This window comes from Leptidea sinapis, chromosome 26, assembly GCF_905404315.1.
Source record: "Leptidea sinapis chromosome 26, ilLepSina1.1, whole genome shotgun sequence".
Classification (NCBI taxonomy): domain Eukaryota; kingdom Metazoa; phylum Arthropoda; class Insecta; order Lepidoptera; family Pieridae; genus Leptidea; species Leptidea sinapis.
The window spans coordinates 5,998,184-6,018,972 of NC_066290.1; the positions used below are offsets into that span (position 1 = coordinate 5,998,184).

Below are 20,789 nucleotides of genomic sequence, written 5' to 3' on the forward strand. Positions count from 1 at the left end.
ATCTTAACTGAAAATGTTTGCAAAGAAAACACAACATGTCCAAACAGTCGTCTGCCAAACTACAGCGTAGACGCAACATAGCCTGCAGCAGAAAATGCCCTTTCTGCTTCCACACTTGTACGTTCATGATTCAGGGTGTATCAATAAACTTCACGAAAATACGAAACAGTTAAAAACTTGAGTTATTAAGAATAATATTTCACGCAGATTATCCTATTTTGCATCACAAGCATGCTTTTTTCCAGTCCCGCAATTCCCGCGGATCCCGCGCCCGTAATACCGCATCTCGCGGGATTGAAAAATGGCGCGGGATCCCGCAATACAGAGATCTCGGTCCCGCGTGGATTGGAAGCCCTAACACGAACACATCAGTGCGTACGGCTACGCGCTACCCTCGACCGACGTCAGCGCTGACCGTCGGTCGAGCTAGATGCAGCCTTACACAACTTTTGCATAAAATACTATATTACGTCTGGTTAAATTAGCCAAAGTAAAAAGTAGAATTATAAATTAATTACTTAAAACCTTGTATTAATTAAATTCAAGCTAGCATGCCACGTGAACGGAACGTATTCAGACGAAATCGTTGGCGGCTGCTCGGCGCCAACTGACGCTAAAAAAAGTTGCGCAAAAGTCTACTTTGGTGTTGCATTCTATCGAGGGAATAGAATTCGCGAATTCTGCTTTAATATTCATTCTTTGTTTGCCATTAAACAGACTGGTCCAAATCCGGCCTTACAATAGCTTAAAGTCTCTCCTATTTATCCATTAACAATAGAATGCAATCTTGGATTTTGTCAGAATGATTTAAAAATAATAATATAAATAATTATTATAAGTTATCAAAGGTAACGTAACATGTCAAAACAGTAATTACAATTAATTATGTTACAATTTGACACGCTTGTGACATCGTCCAGGAGTTTATTACAAACAAAAGGCGTTTATTATGCGGGAAGCTTTTCCCAGGCTATGCGAGACTGCATTGAGGCGATTCTAGTGCCGCAACTGGATACATATTTTCAGTCGAATTCAAATATGTTTATTGAAAAATGGAGTTACAATCATTATTGAATTTTAAAAACTACCACCCATTCAAAATAATATGCCTCAGACTTGAAAAGAATGGGCGCAAGAAACTTTTAGAACGGGGTTTTTATTTCATTACAATACAGGATGTTACAAAACTACCCGTAAAGCCGAAAGGAGGTTAGATGGGGCCTTTTGTAGACAATTATTAGATAAAATAGGTGTGTAGGCCTTTTCCTGTTCTCTGGTCAATCAGGTTCTCTGAGCTTACTAAGGTTGATAAAATTTTTACTTTAATAATTAATTATATTTTACGGGGTATTTTGTAACACGTTGTATATTCAATATCGTACACTAAAATCTATAGTTAAAATGTCTGAGGGCATTCGCTCCATTCTGTGGTATCGTAAAGAAAATAATTTATGTGATAGTAATCTTTAGCACACAAACGTTTTATCAAGTCTTTTGAATTTCGTAACACATTTGCTTTATACATTTTCTGGGATCATGTTGTAAATCATATACATCGGTTGGATATATATCCCGATGTTAGCGGGATATTTTCAACTTATAGTTACCTATCTTTTTGAAGTACACTACCAATAGTGTACTAGTACCAACATTAAACTCGCAGTTAGCTGTGATGTTAATACGATAAGCCTAAAGAATTTGTTATGTTTTTAAAGTGATAATCCTCACTTCTAAATTCTTTAGCTTTAGTTTAGTTCGCAAGAGCGACATCTCAAGTCAATTTCCTAATATGCAATAAATAGGGTTAAGCAGGTTAACTGTAGAGTAGATTCTGTAGATGAAGCCTGAGAGTTGAACAAAGCATAGATGATTTTATCGGCTAGCTCAGTTGGAATAGCAGTCGCATGGAACGCGAGAGGTCGTGGGTTGGAGTCCCGCATCGTTCATAAAATTTATGTTTTCAAACGATTAGCCTAAGTTTAAAGACATCAGATAATTCGGCGAGTTCGACTCAAGTATGTCATTTTTACCATCTGATTGATCGTTAGCCAAAGATCGTAGTGGTGCTAAGATTTGACTGTCAGTAACTCAAGGAAGAATAACTTTACATTAGTAAATACTACTAATATTTATAAAGCAGTTTGTATCTTAAACATCAAATTTTTGAATAATATTTTTTTTTGAATAATATTGCCACCAGTTTACACAAATTATCTTGCCCCAAACTAGGCATAGCCTGTACTATGGGCACAAGACAACGATATATTTAATACAATATACTTAAACATACATTAATACACATAAACATCCATGACTTGGAAACAAACATCCATATTCATCATATAAATGATTGCATCTCCCGGGATTCGTACCGGGGACCTCTAGCTTAGTAGTCACTAACCATTCGGCTATATGGGTCGTCAATTGTCTTATAGTAGCTGTCAAATTCAAATCTACAAAATGTTTTTTTGTCTTGTATTCTATCCAGCATTTGCAGGATAATTAAAGATATGAGAGGATATTACAATTTACATCATGGGGTCATCAAGTCGCTAGACAATGGTCTCCATATTAAGAAATTCCTTTCCGCTAATTAAGTTTGAAAAATCTTATTTTTATTTTTATTTTAGCGGACAAATAAAGTATAAGCGTCCCAAACACCACCGGAAACGCTGGAGTGCCCCAAGGCTGTGTGCTGTGTCCTACACTGTTCCTTCTGTAATGTGTTGGACATTTCCAACATACACGGGCCGTGCAGATCTCTCTCGAGAAATCGTCGACTGGTACCGGATGAAACTTGTGTCTTCTATCGAGTCATCTCTTGAGAAGGCCGCGTAATGTCCAATTATGTCCCCAGAAGACTCAATTTTGTGCGTTTACCATTGAAAAAAACCCATTTGTCGTATCACTGATCTTCGACAATACCTCCCCTAAAGCCTCGCCTTGTATCGGAATACTGGGTCTCGAAATCTCGAGCGATTGCCAATTCCGCGGTCATCTGGAAGGCAAAACCAAATTGGGTTCGAAGAAGCTGGGCGTCATAACTAGAGCACAGTAATACTTCAGGCGGGCTCACATTCTATCGCTCTACAAAGTGCAGGTCCAGCCACATATGGAGTATTGCTGTCATGTCAGGTCTGGCGCACCCCAGTGTCAGCTCGAACCATTTAACCGCTAGCAGGGGACCCAGTGCTCGATCACCTGGCGTTGTGTAGAGACCTCGCGTCATTGTGTGTCTTCTATCGCATTTATTACGGGGAGTGTTCCACAAATTAGGATATCATCCCCACCATGCGTGGTGTATTCCTCCACAGTGCAGTTTTCAAGGAACTTTCTTCCACGTACCACAAAGCTGTGGAATGAGCTTCCTTGTGTGGTGTGTCCGGGACAATACGACATGGGAGCCTTAAAAAATAGCGTGTACACCTTCTTTAAGGGCCGGCAACACTCTTGTGATTCCTATGGTGTTGTAAGAGAATATGGGCGTCGATGATCACTTAACACCAGGTGACCCGTACGCTCGTTTGTCCTCCTTTTCTAAAAAAAAAAACATTTGTTTTCGTCTGTTTATCCTCGAATTATACCTACAACACACGCCCGATTGGAATATGAGTAATATTTGTCTAAAAAGCAAATATTCGTGCATTATGTCAATCCCTCACATATATTACGTGTTCACATTTGGCAGCTCAATTTCGGAAAGGTCTCGTCACTCACATCCGAGACTTTCCTATTTTCCATTATAATAAAGGTTCAAATCATAGAAATTGATTTCCTTCACGCTCACGCAGACTGTATGGAATAAATTGCTTTTCGATGTGGGGTTTCATTTAGAATAAGGCAGTATTTTTATGTTTAATATTGGGGCGGTGATAACTTACCATCGGGTGACTAGTTTTGCTTAAGAAACATGGCAACCTTAACCCATAGTCATCAATTTGAGGCTTATAAAAAGAAACACAATATTTTTAATATTATACTTAGTCTGGCCATAAAAACTGTTACAATTAAAAATAAACATAATATTACATTTGATTTTGGAATCTGTCATTTTTATATGATTGTTCATTGGGTTTTCTCATTTTGGCGCCAATATATTGTACAATATTATATTAACATAGAGTGGGATGATAAAGAGAATCGCATCGCTGAGATTGCATTACACCAAGTATGGTAGGTTTGGAGTCAAATGCAATTTTTAAAACTCTCCATACGCTTGGTATTAGTAAAATCTTTTTGTACCGGGCAATTTATAGGTACAATGAGACCTTCTCTATTTGTGACAGAAAAAGATTTAGTCGTCCACGTAGTGTTTCTCCTCCCAGGGGTGTCATAAGAGGTGACTAAGAGATACAAAGAATGGAGGATGGGCAGCAGTATATTTCCCAAATAATGCAATGGCAATACCCCCGTGGCAATTATGGCAAAATTAAAACATGACGGACACTATCAGGCCGTGGTCTCCAGTATCCGGCTCCCCTCCCCTCTCGTGGTGGCCATGGTAGCAGCCACATAAGGTTGCTGGGAGAGTTTCTTGCGCCGCTTCTTTTCTCCCAGAGCGCTATGTGTCTCCGAAGCGGTAGTAGTATCTAGTATATTAGAAATGAATTCTAAAGGAAGCAATTTTGAGAAAATAAATGCCTTTTATGCCTTTTAAGCGATGGCGCAGGGCTTCTTGCCACCTATAAGATGGACCGATGCTGGTAAAGATGGCCGGAATAGGTAGGATGTGGGCAGCGCAGGATCCAGCCCACCATGGGGGAGGTCTTTGTCGAGCAGTGGACGTCTTCCGGCTGAAATGATGATAACTTATAGTTATGTAAGTTACGAAAATTTTCTCAAGCTGATTGCGACTCCTTAGTCGATGAGCCACATTAAACGATACGAGCGTTAGTTAGTCGACCGTGATAACTCAGCCTCATTCAGTACATACGAAATAAAGTTTTCGCTGGGTAGTATATGATTAGTAAGATAAATCTAGTGGGTATACAATACTTGTCTGTTATTTTGTATCATCTTTATATATATATATTTCTTGTGTGCGTGTGTATGTCACTGAACTCCTACTAGACGGCTGGACCGATTTGGATGAAATTTTTTGTGTGAGTTCAAGGGGATTCGAGGATGGGTTAGATTCACAATTGAATTACCTCCTAAACGGCTGGACCGATTTTGATCATATTTTTGTGTGTTCCAGTGACTTTGAGATTGGTGTGTGTCTTCAGGTGGATTCGAGAATGGTTTAGATTCACAATTAAACTACCTCCTAAACGGCTGGACCGATTTTGATGATTTTTTTGTTTGTTTCAGTGAATTTGAGTTTGGTTTAGATTCTCAATTCCGTCCATATAATATAATTCTCTCCGTCCATATAAATAAGAACTCCTCTTAACGGCTGGATAGATTTTGCAAATTTAAGACGTGTGTACAGGACAACGTCTGTTGGGTCCACTAGTATTATATTATTTAAAATGAAAGAGAAGCAATCATAATTTGGAAGGCTACGCAGATAGAAAAATAAGTAACATTAATATTATATATCAAAAATGCATGAAAACATCCAAATGAATATTTATATTACGTTATTTAAATTTTACCTCGATAAATCTGCAAGAGAACATAATAAATCAAAATATGAATGAACTAGGACGGCATAAGCAGCACTTCAAAACAAACATATCTTGACCCCGTGAATATGAATATTATAGACATAGAATAAGTAATACTCGGTTATTATAAACCACTATTTAGAAAGAGACAGAGCGACTGTGTTACCAATAGACTAACCCCCTTACTCATAATGGTCCGCTAACTTTAAACAGCCGCTAAGGAGTCTTTTTTCTCATTCTGACATAGGTCAATAGAAGAAGACAGAGTGTGAATTAGCAATGCTTTAAGTTAGCAGACTATTATGAATAAGGGGGTTAAAATATACCAGCGTATCTACTTACGGTCTGACAGCCTGATAGAGACGGCAACAATTTTTTTTTAATGAAAATAAGGGACGAGACGAGGCGGCAGTTCAGCTGATGGTAATTGATACGCCCTACCCATTATAATGGCCGCTCAGGAATCTTGAAAAACTAAAAAATTCTGAGCGGCACTTCAATTGCGCTCGTCACCTTGAGACATAAGATTTTAAATCTCATTTGCCCAGTAATTTCATTAGCTATGCCGCCCTTCAGACCGAAACACAGTAATGCTTACACATTACTGCTTCACGGCAGAAATAGGCGCCGCTGTGGTACCCATAATCTAACCGGCTTCCTGTGCAAAGGGTGCAAAAGCCTCCCACTGGTGGAACAATTTTATTTGTCAATGAGTGCGTTAGTTACTTTAATAATATTCAAAATACTAGCGTGGCTGACTGTTTACGACTTATCAGTCAAAATTGGTTACAGTGACAATAGATTCGCTTACCTTTACTATCTTATCGTATCTCCGCTAGAGTTGTTCTTCTCTCTAGCACGGTTTGTTTCTCTATACGATAGTATATGATATTGGTTTAATTGGTTAATTGTTGTTTTATTAATGTATAAATCATTTATTAATAAAAGTTTACATGACTTTACCCATGACGAATAATTCATTTACGCCTATCGGAAAATTATATTTATTTACGTTAAAACAACTAAATATAATAAAACTGCATGTAACTAGAGCTATCTGGTAGTGAAGTTTACGTCAAAATCAACCTTATAATTCAGAAATTAGTCGGAACAAACTTAAGACAAAAATGTATTTAAAATCTGGTATAAATCCATACATGAAAATGGAGAGCCGATTTCTTCGGTTATACTGCGAAAACTACTGAACCAATAGGAGTAATACTTAAGTCAAAAGATGTCGCGTCTTTTTTTTTTTTTTATGGAATAGGAGGACAAACGAGCGTACGGGTCACCTGGTGTTAAGTGATCACCGCCGCCCACACTCTCCTGCAACACCAGAGGAATCACAAGAGCATTGCCGGCCTTTAAGGAAGGTGTACGCGCTTTTCTTGAAGGTACCCATGTCGTATCGTCCCGGAAACACCGCACAAGGAAGCTCATTCCACAGCTTCGTGGTACGAGGAAGAAAGCTCCTTGAAAACCGCACTGTGGAGGACCGCCACACATCCAGATGGTGGGGATGATATCGTAACTTGTGGCGTGTCGTGCGAAGGTGAAATTCGGCGGCAGGAATCAGGTTGAACAGCTCTTCGGAACACTCCCCGTGATAAATGCGGTAGAAGACACACAATGAAGCGACGTCTCTACGCAACGCCAAGTGATCCAGCCGTTCACAGAGTACTGGGTCCCCGACAATTCGAGCTGCTCTGCGTTGCACGCGGTCAAATGGATCGAGCTGATACTGGGGTGCGCCAGACCAGAGATGACAGCAATACTCCATGTGAGGCCGGACCTGCGCTTTGTAGAGCGCTAGAATGTGGGCCGGCTTGAAGTATTGCCGTGCTCTATTTATGACGCCCAGTTTCTTTGAAGCCAGTTTGGCTTTGCCCTCCAGATGGCCACGGAATTGGCAATTGCTCGAGATTTCGAGACCCAGTATTCCGATACTAGGCGAGGCTTTAAGGGAAGTGTTCTCGAAGAGCGGTGATACGGCAAATGGGGTTTTTTTAGTGGTAAACGCGCAAACTTGAGTCTTCTGGGGGTTAAATTGGACAAGGTTCAACTTACCCCATTCCGCGACCTTCTCGAGAGAGGATTCGATAGAAGACACAAGTTTCACCCGGCACTGGTCGACGTTTTCCCGAGAGAGACCTGCATGGCCCGTGTATACGGCATCACCAGTGCTGTCGTCTGCATAGCAATGCATGTTGGCGGTGTCCAACATATCATTGATATGCAGAAGAAACAGCGTGGGAGATAGCACAGCCTTGGGGCACTCCAGCGTTCACGGGCTTGGGATTCGAGCAATAACCCCAAAAGCCCAAATGATGGAAGTTTTGCGAGGAGCGCCTTGTGCCATACACGATCAAAGGCCTTCGCTATATCCAGACCAACTGCCAGGCCTTCCCCCTTGCTTTCAATAGCCGCCGCCCATCTGTGTGTTAGGTATACCAGAAGATCGCCAGTCGACCGACCATGGCGAAAGCCGTACTGCTGGTCGTTGATCAACTGGTGACCCTCAAGGTATACCAAGAGCTGGCGGTTAATTATGCTCTCCATAATTTTGGAGAGTAGGGAGGTAATAGCAATAGGCCTGTAGTTTGCCGGATCCGAACTGTCTCCTTTTTTTGGGATCGGATGGACAAGGGCTGACTTCCATGAATCAGGGACTACGCCTTTTGAATAAGAGTGCCGGAATAAACGCGTTAGCACCGGCGTCAACTCAGGGGCACACGTTCTAAGCACGATTGGAGAAATGCCATCCGGCCCGCTCGACTTCCTGACGTCCAACGAAAACAGAGCTCGCCTAACAGTTTTCTGTTGGAACTGTACTTCAGGCATGGAGCTCTGACACCGCGGGATGGTCGGCGGTGTTTTTCCGTTGTCGTCAAGAGTCGAGTTGGAGGAAAAAAGAGTGCACAGGAGATCGGCTTTCTCTTTTGCCGTATGGGCCAGGGTGTCATTCCTCATGTGCAATGGCGGCATGGACGGCTGGTTGAAGTTACCAAGAGCAGCTTTCGTCAACGACCAGAACTTGCGTGTTCCGGTCGGGTAACTGGAAAGCTGCTCGCCAATTTTGACGACGTGCTTCGATTTCGCACGGGCGATTTGCCGCTTAAAAAATCTGGAGGCACGGTTATATTTCCTCTTCAGAACTTTGCAGTTCGGATCCTTTGAGCCCAGCGCCGCAACCCAAGTTCGATACGCCTGTTTTTTGCAGTCAGATGCTGCTTTAACTGACGCATCGAACCAGGGCTGTGATCTGCCACCGATCGGTACTACAGAGCTTGGTATAAAAATATCCATGCCCTGCAGTATCACATCGGCTACTGAAACGGCGCAGGCACTAGGATCATCTGAAAGGAAACAAACCCTGCCCCAAGGGTAGGATGCAAAAAAGGAACGCATCCTATCCCAATCTGCTGACTTGTAGTGCCAAACGCGGCGGGTCGCTGGTGGTCTGCGACGTTGGCGTCGGATAGGCACTACACTCCTGACCAGGCAATGGTCGGACGTTCCGAGAGGGGCGTCGACAGAGACCTGGTAACCATCGGGATGTGTAGTCAGCAGAAGATCTAATAAGGACGGCATGTGGCTATCCACATCCGGGAGCCGCGTCGGCGACTCAACCAATTGGGACAGACCATACGCCAATGCAAAATTATGCACAGATCGCCCTGCGTAGTCTGTGGTACGTGATCCAAGCCATTCGGCATCCCTGAATCGGTGCCCGTTGAAATCACCCAAGACTACGATTTCAGCGGAGGGGATCTGAGCAAGCACGTCATCAAATGCCGCTTGAACGCAGCCCATGAGGTGATCCGTTTCTGCGTTACCACTATGGGACCTGTAGACACACGCATAGATGCGGACGCGGTCCTCTAAATCTACGCGGAGCCAGATAGTAGACAGGCCCCTACCCTCAAAATTGCCGAGACGGCGACAGCAGATATCCTCCCTAACGTACACACATACCCCGGCATGAGGCATGAAATTATGCTCAATTTTGTACCCGGGGTACGTTAAATATGACGTATCGCTAGGTCGAGATATCTGCGTCTCCGTAAGGAAACACAAGGCCGGCTGCGCCGTCTCAAGGTGGTGGTGGACGGCGTTTAAGTTGGAGTGAATTCCCCGGATGTTACAAAAGTCCACATTAAGCGTGGAGCGGGGTGCCGTGGTGTTGCTGCCCTGTTTGTCCTGTGACATACGCGGTACTGTGCCCTCCCCAGAATACGAGGGGCAGCCCGAGCGCGAATGCTCGGGGAGGGATTCTCCGGCTCTACAAGAGCCGGTACCCTCCTGGGGTAATTTATTTTTAGGACCGCTCTCATATTTTGTTGGGGGGGGGGGAGGACGGGGGGGAATGGCCTCCGGTCCTCGACACTAACCTATGCGAAACATAGCGGCACTAGGCCGCTACTTCACGCCGGTATTCTGTGCGAGTGTGGTAAGTAACCCGGACGAGTCTGGCCCGATTGTGCTGACGTCATAAGACAGCAGCGTGACTCTCCCACTTTCAAAAAGCCCGTAGTCGCCTCTTACGACACCCTTGGACCTGGGACTACCCTATTCTTTTTACGCCCCGAGGCAGCACAGGGCGTCTCTCGGTATCTCCGAAACAAGCGACATCTTTTTGTATCTATTGTGTGTAACAACTTTTTGACTTAGAAATACTAATATTCGTAATAGAAATAATTTATTCAACGACATTTCCTTACATAAACCAATTCATACACAGAGCGGGCGCGGGGTAAGCTCTATAGTATGCCCTTTAGCATAACATAGTCTCTATGTGACACTAATTTGAAACATTCAAAAAATTTTTAACTAAAAAACAACCGACTTCAAAAACACTATTCCAAAACAATAGATATAATGTGCACTAAAAAGTATAAAAATAATTGCGTATTTTTGTACAATCTAATTCTAGTTACGATTATTGTTATTTTTGGAATCGATTGGAATTTACCGACGAATTAAGAACCTCCTCCTTTTTTGAAGTCGGTTAATAATGAATTAATCAAATTATGAAAAAGCATCTAAGTATTCGGAAACACAAAAATTCTCAATTCAAAATACACATAACAGTATGAAAAGTTTGCAAACTCATGATAGTGTTAAAAGTTTTATTTAAAATGTCATTTAAATCATTCTTCAATCTCGTTATTTAATAATTTAACTAAACTCAAAAATCCCCAATTCAATGTTTTCAAATTCATGATATTTGTAAAAGTTTTATTTTAAGTGTCATTCACATCAATATTGGTTCTCGATAGATAATTCGGTTTAGAAATAAACTCAAAAATCCTCATTAATTAGTAATCATCACATTATGAAAAGTTATCAAACTCGTGATAGTCAAGTTATATTTAAAGTTATAAATTAAACTCAAAAATCCTAAAAACATAGTATTTTTATCTTATATGTTATTTCTTTGGGATAACATATAGTTCACGCAATACATTTTACAATTTCAAAGTACAGTATTAAATTAATTTCTAGTGGGAACCCACACCGTTATCCACAGGTACAATTTATAGTTTTACTAGTATCTAATACATAATGAATGAAAAGACTTAACAATAATTAAAATAATATATACACAATAAGAAGAGAGAAATACAAAACTAAATTATTTACAAAATTAAATATGTGCAATGGCCGGCAACGCTCTTGTGATTCGTCTGGTGTTGCAAGTGAATGTGGGCGGCGGTGATCACTTAACACCAGGTGACCCGTACGCTCGTTTGTCCTCCTATTCCATAAAAAAAAACAATGTTTTTATATAGTAAACATAATATTATGATAAGTTTTCAAACTCATAACAGTTGTAAAATATTTTTTTAAGGTTTCATTTACATCAATCGAGAATCTCGTTATTTAACAATTTAACTAACTCAATATTAGAGCATCTTTTGTACACACAATTGTGATATTGTCGTTGCTAATAAGAGAATATTAATGCAACCAACGTACATATTAAACACAGCTGCGTACTATTTGTGGGAAACACATGAAAGAGTTTGAGGATTTCATCGTAGCCAGAGTCCACGTCACTAATTGGAACGATGGTTCATGTATTTTTTGTTTTCCAGTAGTGTTCGCGTCTGGGAGGCTTTGTTCCTGTGCGGAAGCCTCACACCCCCCTCAAGTCTCCCCATCGAGCTACGTAAAACGGTTCGTATTTTTCATTGTTTCTTTTAAAGCCTTATAGGTTTTGTTTTATTTTGCTATGTATGTGGAAGATAAATTCTTGCTTGTTGTTTTTTATTTTGTTTGGCGTGTTATTGGTTAATATTAGAAGGATTTTGTTTTAAATTTTTTTGGCTTAGATCATTTATATGTCTATATAGACTGTGGCAGTTGTGAAAACGTCAAAAAATATTGACGTTGACAGCTAACCTCTACTTTGAGCAATGCTCGCACACTAACAAAAAGTGACATACAAATCGCGAGTGTAAGACGTTGCTTGTCACCCACACTAAACTCATAAACCTGGCCTGTTTTCATCGGTTGTCTAGCAGCAAGAGGCTCTATCTAGACGTATAAATTATCTATGTTATTTGGTTTAGTAGTTTTACGGTGACACGCCATCTGGTGTTAGTAAACTATAATTAAATTCGCACTTTTACTGAACGTCAGAATTAATATTAAGATAATTAACATAAATTGTTAGCATAAGACTTTATACAAGTGTGCTCGTATAAATTATTATTACTCCATTATTATATATTATTATTTATTCATCCTATTACATAATATTATAAATGTGAAAGTTTGTATGTCTGGATGTTTGTTTGAACTTCTTTAATGCAAATACTACTGAATGGATTTTGATGAAACTTTGCAATAATATAGCTTACACACCAGAAAAACATATAGGCTATAATTTATAAAAATATTGTGTGAATTATCTATACATTGAAATAAAATTGGAGTGTCTGTTTAAATATTGAAATAACCGTTTTTTACTAAATGTATATTATGAATACATATACATACACCAAAATAACATTTTTTACAATTTTTTTCTGTCTGTCTGTCTGTTTGTTCCGTCTAATCCGGCGACTTTTATTGGCAGGTAGCTGAAGTAATAAGGAGTAACTTAGGCTACGTTTATTTTAGAAAAATAAAGCAATGTCCAAGAAACGGTGTAAATCTAAAAATAATTTAAATGGCAAAACAACGTTTGCCGGGTCAGCTAGTTTATAATAAACTAGCTTTTACGCCTTCGTGCGCGTGGTTTAGTTATTTTGTGCAGCGTTTTAATTTTTTGGGATACTTTACAAATAATACATACATACTATATACGGCGCCTATTTCTGCCATGAAGCAGCAATGTATAAGCATTTCTGTGTTTCGGTCAGAAGGGCGCCGTAGCTAGTGTAATTACTGGGCAAATGAGACTTAACATCTTGTCTCAAAGTGACGAGCAGAGTTGTAGTGCCGCTCAGAATTTTTGGGGGTTTCTAGAATCCTGAGTGGCACTGCATTGTAATGGGCAGGGCGTAACAATAACCATCAGCTGATCGTCCTGCTCGTCTCGTCCCTTATTTACCTAAAAGAAAACATACAAAGTGCTCATTCCGCTGCTGCTGGCGCTCTTCTATGGTACAGCGGATATCCCTAGTCATTGTAGAAAGTTTCTTTAATAGTATTTCCCTACGAACCTTAATACCCTATTTCATCCCCATGCAGGATGTTTTAATCAAAGTTCCAAAAATGCTTGAACAAATATTTATAAATTACTTGTTAAGTGCCTAAATACAAAGTTTATACTTTTATTCCCGAAAATGACAAATTCCCATACAAACTTCCATCCCCTATTTCAACACCTCAATTTTTTCTTTCTCAATCAAATAGTTAACCTATGTTCTTTTCCAAGCTCTGGTCTATCTCTGTATAAAACTTCATCAACATCGGATCAGTGGTTTAAGCGTGAAAGCATAACAAACAAACTTACACTCATATTTATAATATTAGTCGGGATAACATTACTTCTACAAGCTGTGTATATGTTCGTCCGTCTTAGTTCTGCTACGACACCTATATCTGTCGCGCATGGGTGATGCGTTTACTCTTATATTCCAGTTTGGAGGATGTAGGTAGATACTGACATAAGACATACACATACACATAAGACATTCCGGCTTTAAATTTAAGAATAACACATTCTCAATTTGTCAATGTTTTGTTTTATAAAAATGCCTCCGTCGTAAATCCTACTACTCCACAGCTGAATATCTAAGCGATCGGACAGCCTGGGATTAGATTTTGATTATTCTATAGCAATAACGCTGACAGTGCAATATTGTATATTTTAATAAAAATAGCGCAAAAAAGAAGGGGAAGTTGGGAGAGTTTCTTGCGCCGATTCTTCTCTCAGAGCGCCATTTGTTTCCATAGCGCTGTTTGGACTGACATCAAAAAGTATTCAAAAGGAATCAATTTTCAGAAATTAAATTCCTTTTATGGGCATTTAAGTTCAATCTAACTTATTCGCAATGCAAACAATTCATTCAACCAACTGAAGTAAGTAGGCGGGAGATACTGATTGCTCATTGGTCAGGTTATAAACACAGCATATCGCAAATAATCGCTAATGGCTACTGTCGATTTATATATAATCTGTGTTCTTAATGTGGTATCTGAAAACATTAACCCTTTATTAGGTCGCTTGCCACCACTAACTTTTCCACTCTCCAAGAACAGGCATAAGACAGCGCCTTTCGGTGTTAGAACAGAGTCCCATTCTTAAGTCTCACGTCTCCCGGCGTGAGAATGAGACCATTGAGCACCTTATCGGGAAAAGTGAAGGGCACCAGAGGGCGAGGAAGGTCACCCACGCGATAGTCCGACCAAAGTTAGTCTGCTGTGGGTGGGCTATTGAACGAGTGTACCAGGCTGACGGCCAGCAGGGAAAAGTGGCGAATGCCCGTAGGTCGAATCACATCTGGCCAAAAAGATGTCACTTCGTGATGACCACAACCGCTCTGCCAAGAGTGTTACGAAGGAGAAGAAGGTCGCTGGTAGATGATATCTCTTTACTAGCCACACTCCACGATCAATCTTTATTCCCGTTGTAAATAATAGTGTAAATACAAATGTTTGCAGTAAAAATCCTGCTATAGTATGATCCGTACGAATACTTAGCACGTAAAAACGGTCACGGTAATGCATCGTACATTCCATAGACTTACAATATACTAGCGTATAGACAAACAAAGCGTGCGAGAGAGAACAACATCTCTAACGGAGATACAGTCAGATAAAAAATTGTAACATTTCAATTGACAAAATTAATAAAAATCATTAATTATTCAACATCACACATTATCGGGCTGCCAGGACCTCTATACGCTAGTATATTTTAAGTGGTGGATCTTTAAGCTGTTAATGCCTGTAATCCTCAATTAATAATACAACTGCATAATGCTAACAGATTGCCCTATTGATTCATAAATTTTTTGAATATGTATTTGAGTCTTTTAATATATATTATAAAATTATAAAATCTATTTCATAAACACATAAAATAGCATTGATAAATAAATTTATATAAAAAATATACAGAGATAGATGAAAATTTAAACTCTCCACGTTATCACAAATACAGTATTCATTCACATGGTTGATATTCAAAGTATATAAAATGCAGCACGCACGGAAACAATTTCACACGCTGAAAATTCCCAATAGTATTTTAAAATTCGTGTACGTTTTAAATGAAAATTCCGCTTTTGGAATGCAATGCTCAATTCAGAGGCCATTTCAATTTAAGTTTATGGGTTGCGAAGAGCCCATAGTGAGTGCATTACAGCCCGGAAGGGGTTAAACAAACATTGTTAACTTAGTTTCATTACAAACGAGAAAGGTTTCTCGGTTTGGATTATCATTGTTTGATATACTCAATGTATTTACACGTTTACACGGATACACATATTTCCAAGTATACGCATTTTCCCAAAAAAATATAGCTTGAGATACCATTCCTTTTGCGATGGTTATGGTTTATCTTCATCTAGTCACTCGGCCCACTTCACAAATCCCGAATTTGATAGTGTTGTGAAGACCTAGGGTTTCGTGGACTTTTTTTTATGAAAATTTGGACAGATGAGAAGGACTGATGATGAAAGCTGATGGTAATTGATACGCCCTGCCAATGCAGTGCCAATATTCTTGAAAAACCCAAAAATTCTGAGCGGCATTATAATTCCACTCGTCACTTTGAGACATACGATGTTATGTCTCATTTGCCCAGTAATTTCACTAGCTATGGCACCGAAACGGAACACAGTAATGTTCACACATTACTGCTGAATGGCAGAAATAGGCGCCGTTACACTCATAATCTAGCCGGCATCCTGTGCAATGGAGCCTCCCGCTGCTAAAATAGAAAAGTCATTTAATTCTTTATTATTAAAAAAATATATGAGGGATTAAAAACACACTAAAGAGAATAGCTTTATAAGGCACACACAAAACACTGACACTAATTTACGCATACCTATTTGTACTCACTCAATAATTAATCACTGGTATCAATATTTTGACTTTTATTTTTTCAAAATTGTTCGCTTAGTATCGCATTCAAAACTGAACTGCTTATATATGCCAACCTGAGAACAACATTCGAGAACTATATGATCATGCCTAGTCACTGTTCTATTTTAACACATAAGTCTAGAATGTTCGATCGTCCATCGCATTCGCAAGAAGACAGATTATGGATTCCTCTTCTATAACGTCGGTACATGTCTACTATTTTCAAAAACAATTTAATTCCTGTAGTAAAATAGCCTGCAACATATTTTTTTTCTATTTAATCTACATTTAATGAAGCGCAAAACGTCCGTAAGTGTCATGGTGGTCGATAATGACGTCACGCCACCGAAATCAATGTTAACACGTAATATAACAACCAAACTTCAAGCGTGGTTATGATTATTGAGCCATGACGTCATTTATCTTTCAGTTATCATGGTCAATTGCTGTATTCTATTGCTGCATTAATAATTATACTGAATATCTTTTTATACTCAATACTTATATCAAAACTCAAATAAAATTTGAAAAACAACAAAATTTTATGAACGATGCGGGACTCGAACCCACGACCTCCGGCGTTCCGTTCCGGTGCTCTAACCAACTGAGCTAACCGTTCGAGTGTCGCAACGTTATAAAATCTTGTATTCTTTGTTCAACTCTCAGGTTGTGGTTTCATCACGTCATTCTTTGGCACGGAACGCCGGAGGTCGTGGGTTCGAGTCCCGCATCGTTCTTAAAATTTTGTTGTTTTTCAAATTTAATTTGTGTATTAATCCTAGAAGTGAGGGCTATCACTTTAAAAACATAACAAATTCTTTAGATTTACAAGAGCGACATCTCAAGTAAATTTCCTAATATGCAAATATTGGGGTTGAGTAGGTTATCAACTGTAAAGTAGATCCTGTAGATGAAGCCACAACCTGAGAGTTGAACAAAGCATACAAGATTTTATAACGTTGCGACACTCGAACGGTTAGCTCAGTAGGTTAGAGCACCGGCGAGGTCGAGGGTTCGAGTCCCGCATCGTTATAAAATTTTGTAGTTTTTCAAATTTTATTTGTGTATTAATCTTAGAAGTGAGGGTTATCACTTTAAAAACATAACAAATTGTTTATATCACTGTTTTATAGACTGAAAATTTTTTTACTTCTTCATATATTATTGTTAAGAATATTATTACATTATTATTTGAATTTTTTATACTATCATCATTCCCATAATCACCGCTATTATGACGTAATAAAATGAGACGTAAATAGCTAATAGAGTTTTCTTGAATGCCCATTAACACAATAATTCATACATACGATTAAAATATAAACAATATGCCATAAAAATCCTCATAATATTTTGTATTAGTAAATTAATGTTGAGAAACATGTTCTTTTTTGTTATATTAGGGACGAGACGAGCACGACGTTCAGCTGAAGGTAATTGATACGCCCTGCCCATTACAATGCAGTACCGCTCAGGATGCTCGAAAACCTCTGAAAATTGTGAGAGGCACTACAATTGCGCTCGTCACCTTGAGACATAAGAAGTTACGTTAAGACAAAAGTTCAGAACGAAACACAATAATGTTTACAGATTACTGCTTCACGGTAGAAATAGGCGCCGTTGTGGTACCCGTAAACTAGCCGACATTCTGTGCAAAGGAGCCTCTTTCTGTCTTCTTTATTAATACACGACTGTAACTCTGGTAGTTACTTCAGCGTCCAGATCTCGGATGTACTTGAAAATAACCAAGAACATCCAAGAGTACCGACAGAACACCTAGCTTGTGTATTAGAGAAACTTAGATGTAATTTATGCGTCTAGATAGAGCTTCTTGTTGTTAGGCAACGCATAACACAGGCCAGGTTTATTACTTTAGTGTGCATAACAGCTACGCCTTACTCTCCCGATACCTCAGAAACTTTCGAGGTTTGTGCATTGCTGAAAATTGTGGATAATCAGGTTCAGTGAAAATTTTTCTACTTCACAGTCTATCTACACGTATAAATTATCTAAGGAATAATTTTAAATGGCGTCACTTCGCATTTTATTTCACTCGGACTATATTGTTATCTATACCCACACACGTACGTTTAAAAAACAGTTCTGAATGAATGACAAGCAATCACAATAAAGCAATCATAATGAAGAAGCTGGACGTCATTAATAGAGCACGGCAATACTTCAAGCCGGCCCACATTCTAGCGCTGTACAAAGCGCAGGTCCGGCCACACATGGAGTATTGCTGTCATCTCTGGTCTGGCGCACCCCAGTATCAGCTCGATCCATTTGACCGCGTGCAACGAAGAGCAGCTCGAATTGTCGCGGACCCAGTGCTCTGTGAACGGCTGGATTACTTGGCGTTGCATAGAGACAACGATTCATTGTGTGTCTTCTACCGCATTTATCCGAAGAGCTGTTTAACCTGATTCCTGCCGCTGAATTCCACCTTTGCACAACATGCCTCAAGTTAGGATATCATCCCCATCATCTGGATGCGGTCCTCCACAGTGCGGTTTTCAAGGAGCTTTCTTCCACGTACTACAAAGCTGTGGATTGAGTTTCCTAGTGCGGTGTTTCCGGGACGATACGACATGGGTACCTTCAAAAAAAGCGCGTACACCTTCCTTAAAGGCCGGCAACGCTCCTGTGATTCCTTTGGTGTTGCAAGAGAGTATGGGCGGCGGTGATCACTTAACAACAGGTGACCCGTATGCTCGTTTATCCTCCTTTTCCATAAAAAAAAAGGAAGAATTGATGGACGATCATGTAAATACAGCAGCCTAGTTGTGGTCAAGGCCTATATGGTACTTTAGTCAAATAATACGCGGAAATTAAAACTAAACGGCTGTGGTAGCCTCTCGAATTTCAGGCGGCGTTAAAGTAAGATAGATCATCATACTTATTGTCATCATTTGAACTTGAAAAATAATTTATCCCGCGTAAACCTTTGATAAGCTACCGCCTTAGTTGCCATGTTTCGGAGTAATAGATTTCGAGTTGCTCTGCATTGCACGCAGTCAAATGGATCGAGCTGATACTGCGGTGCACCAGCCCAGAGAGATTACAGCAATACTCCATGTGTGGTCGGACCTGCGCTTTGTAGAGCGCTAGAATGTAGGTCGGCTTGAAATGTTGCCGTGCTCTATTAATGAATGCCCTGCAGTTTCTTCGAAGCCAATTTGGCTTTGCCCTGATGATTTGATTTTATTCAGTATTCCGATACTAGGCGAGGCTTTAAGGGACGTGTTGTCGATGAGCGTTGATACGACAAATAGGGTTTTTTTTTGTGGTAAACGCGCAAACTTGAGTCTTCTGGGGGCTAAATCGGATCAGGTTCAATTTATCCCATTCCACGACCTTTCTGCTGGCCACTACAGTGATGTACTATTTATGGAATAACAAGAAGGGTAAAAGAATATACTAGTTACCTAAATGGTAAGACGTCATCGACGCCCAAAAGGTTATGCAATACCAATGGAATTCATTTCATATCGAAGAAAGTTTCTTAAAAACCGCTCTGAGAATGATTACAATTATGTTTCGGTACCAGTTGTGTCTATATGGTATATAGATTTACTTAATACTTGACAAGCGGTTAATCACAGCGATGTTTCTGTTATCATGCAATAAGGGTGAGATTTGCATGGAGGCAGTTAGCGTGATATCCGCGTCCTATATACGGAATGAATTGAGTCAGCCTTTTGAAAGATTAATGGGATGCACTGACGCAGATGATATATCACATTTGCTGCGCAACAAAGGATGGGAAGAAGTATTGTTTATGTAGTTCGTCTATAATTATTGGCATTTTTATATCTGTTATCAATTGATGAGCACTTCCATTACATTATTAAAATATCAATATTTTACTGTAACATCGATTACTGGGATTAAGGATTAAGAATTTATGTAGTGGGTGCATTGACGTAAAATAAAAAACACGCACAAAAATTGTCTGAAGCGTAACTCTGCCTACTCGACTATGAGGCAAAATTTTCGTTCAGTTGTGTTTCGGCCGCGCTTTGAATACAACGCTATGCAATGACAAAGTGTTCAGTGAAAAACTTTTCAAATAACAACATAAAAGGCATTTATTTTCTCAAAATTGATTCCTTTAGAATTCTTGGGGAACTTGAAGAACAAATGGCGCAATGAGAGAGTAAAAGCGGCGCAAGAAACTCTCTTAGCATTCTTATTTTGCGCTCTTTTTTAAATAAAATATACAATATTGTACTGTCATTGCTATTGCTATCAAAAAATCATTATCTAGCCCCAGGCATATATAAATATAAAAAGATAGAGTGACGTTTTTCAGGTAAGTGCCCCTTTAAATTAACAAAATTGTGTTACAAAAAAAATACATTTCAATTGCTTAAATTAAATGTTACTGCCTCGTTTAAACATTGTTTAGCGGCTGTGTAAATCGTATGTGTGAATGTGTGTGTGCGTGCGTCGATTCGGTTGCTCTAATATGAAGTTAAAGTAGTGTTGTATTACTGTACTGTGACAACACGATGCTGGAACGTGAGGGTGTGAAGCCGTTCATACTCACAGTTCGCGAATCTGGAGCCGACATATCAGACTTCCACGAAGCCAATTTTTTTTTATTATTTATTATTAATTATAATTAAA

At 39.5% G+C, this 20,789-nt stretch overlaps 1 protein-coding gene across 1 annotated transcript in view; it reads left to right on the top strand.

Annotated features, from left to right (window-relative positions):
* LOC126972531 (cell adhesion molecule Dscam2-like) overlaps window positions 1-20,789 on the top strand; it is a 157,434-nt gene that overhangs the window by 21,095 nt on the left and 115,550 nt on the right. The window contains exon 3 of the mRNA XM_050819358.1: window positions 11,708-11,789. Coding sequence (XP_050675315.1) covers window positions 11,708-11,789 — 82 coding nt within the window. The remainder of the gene's footprint in view (window positions 1-11,707; window positions 11,790-20,789) is intronic.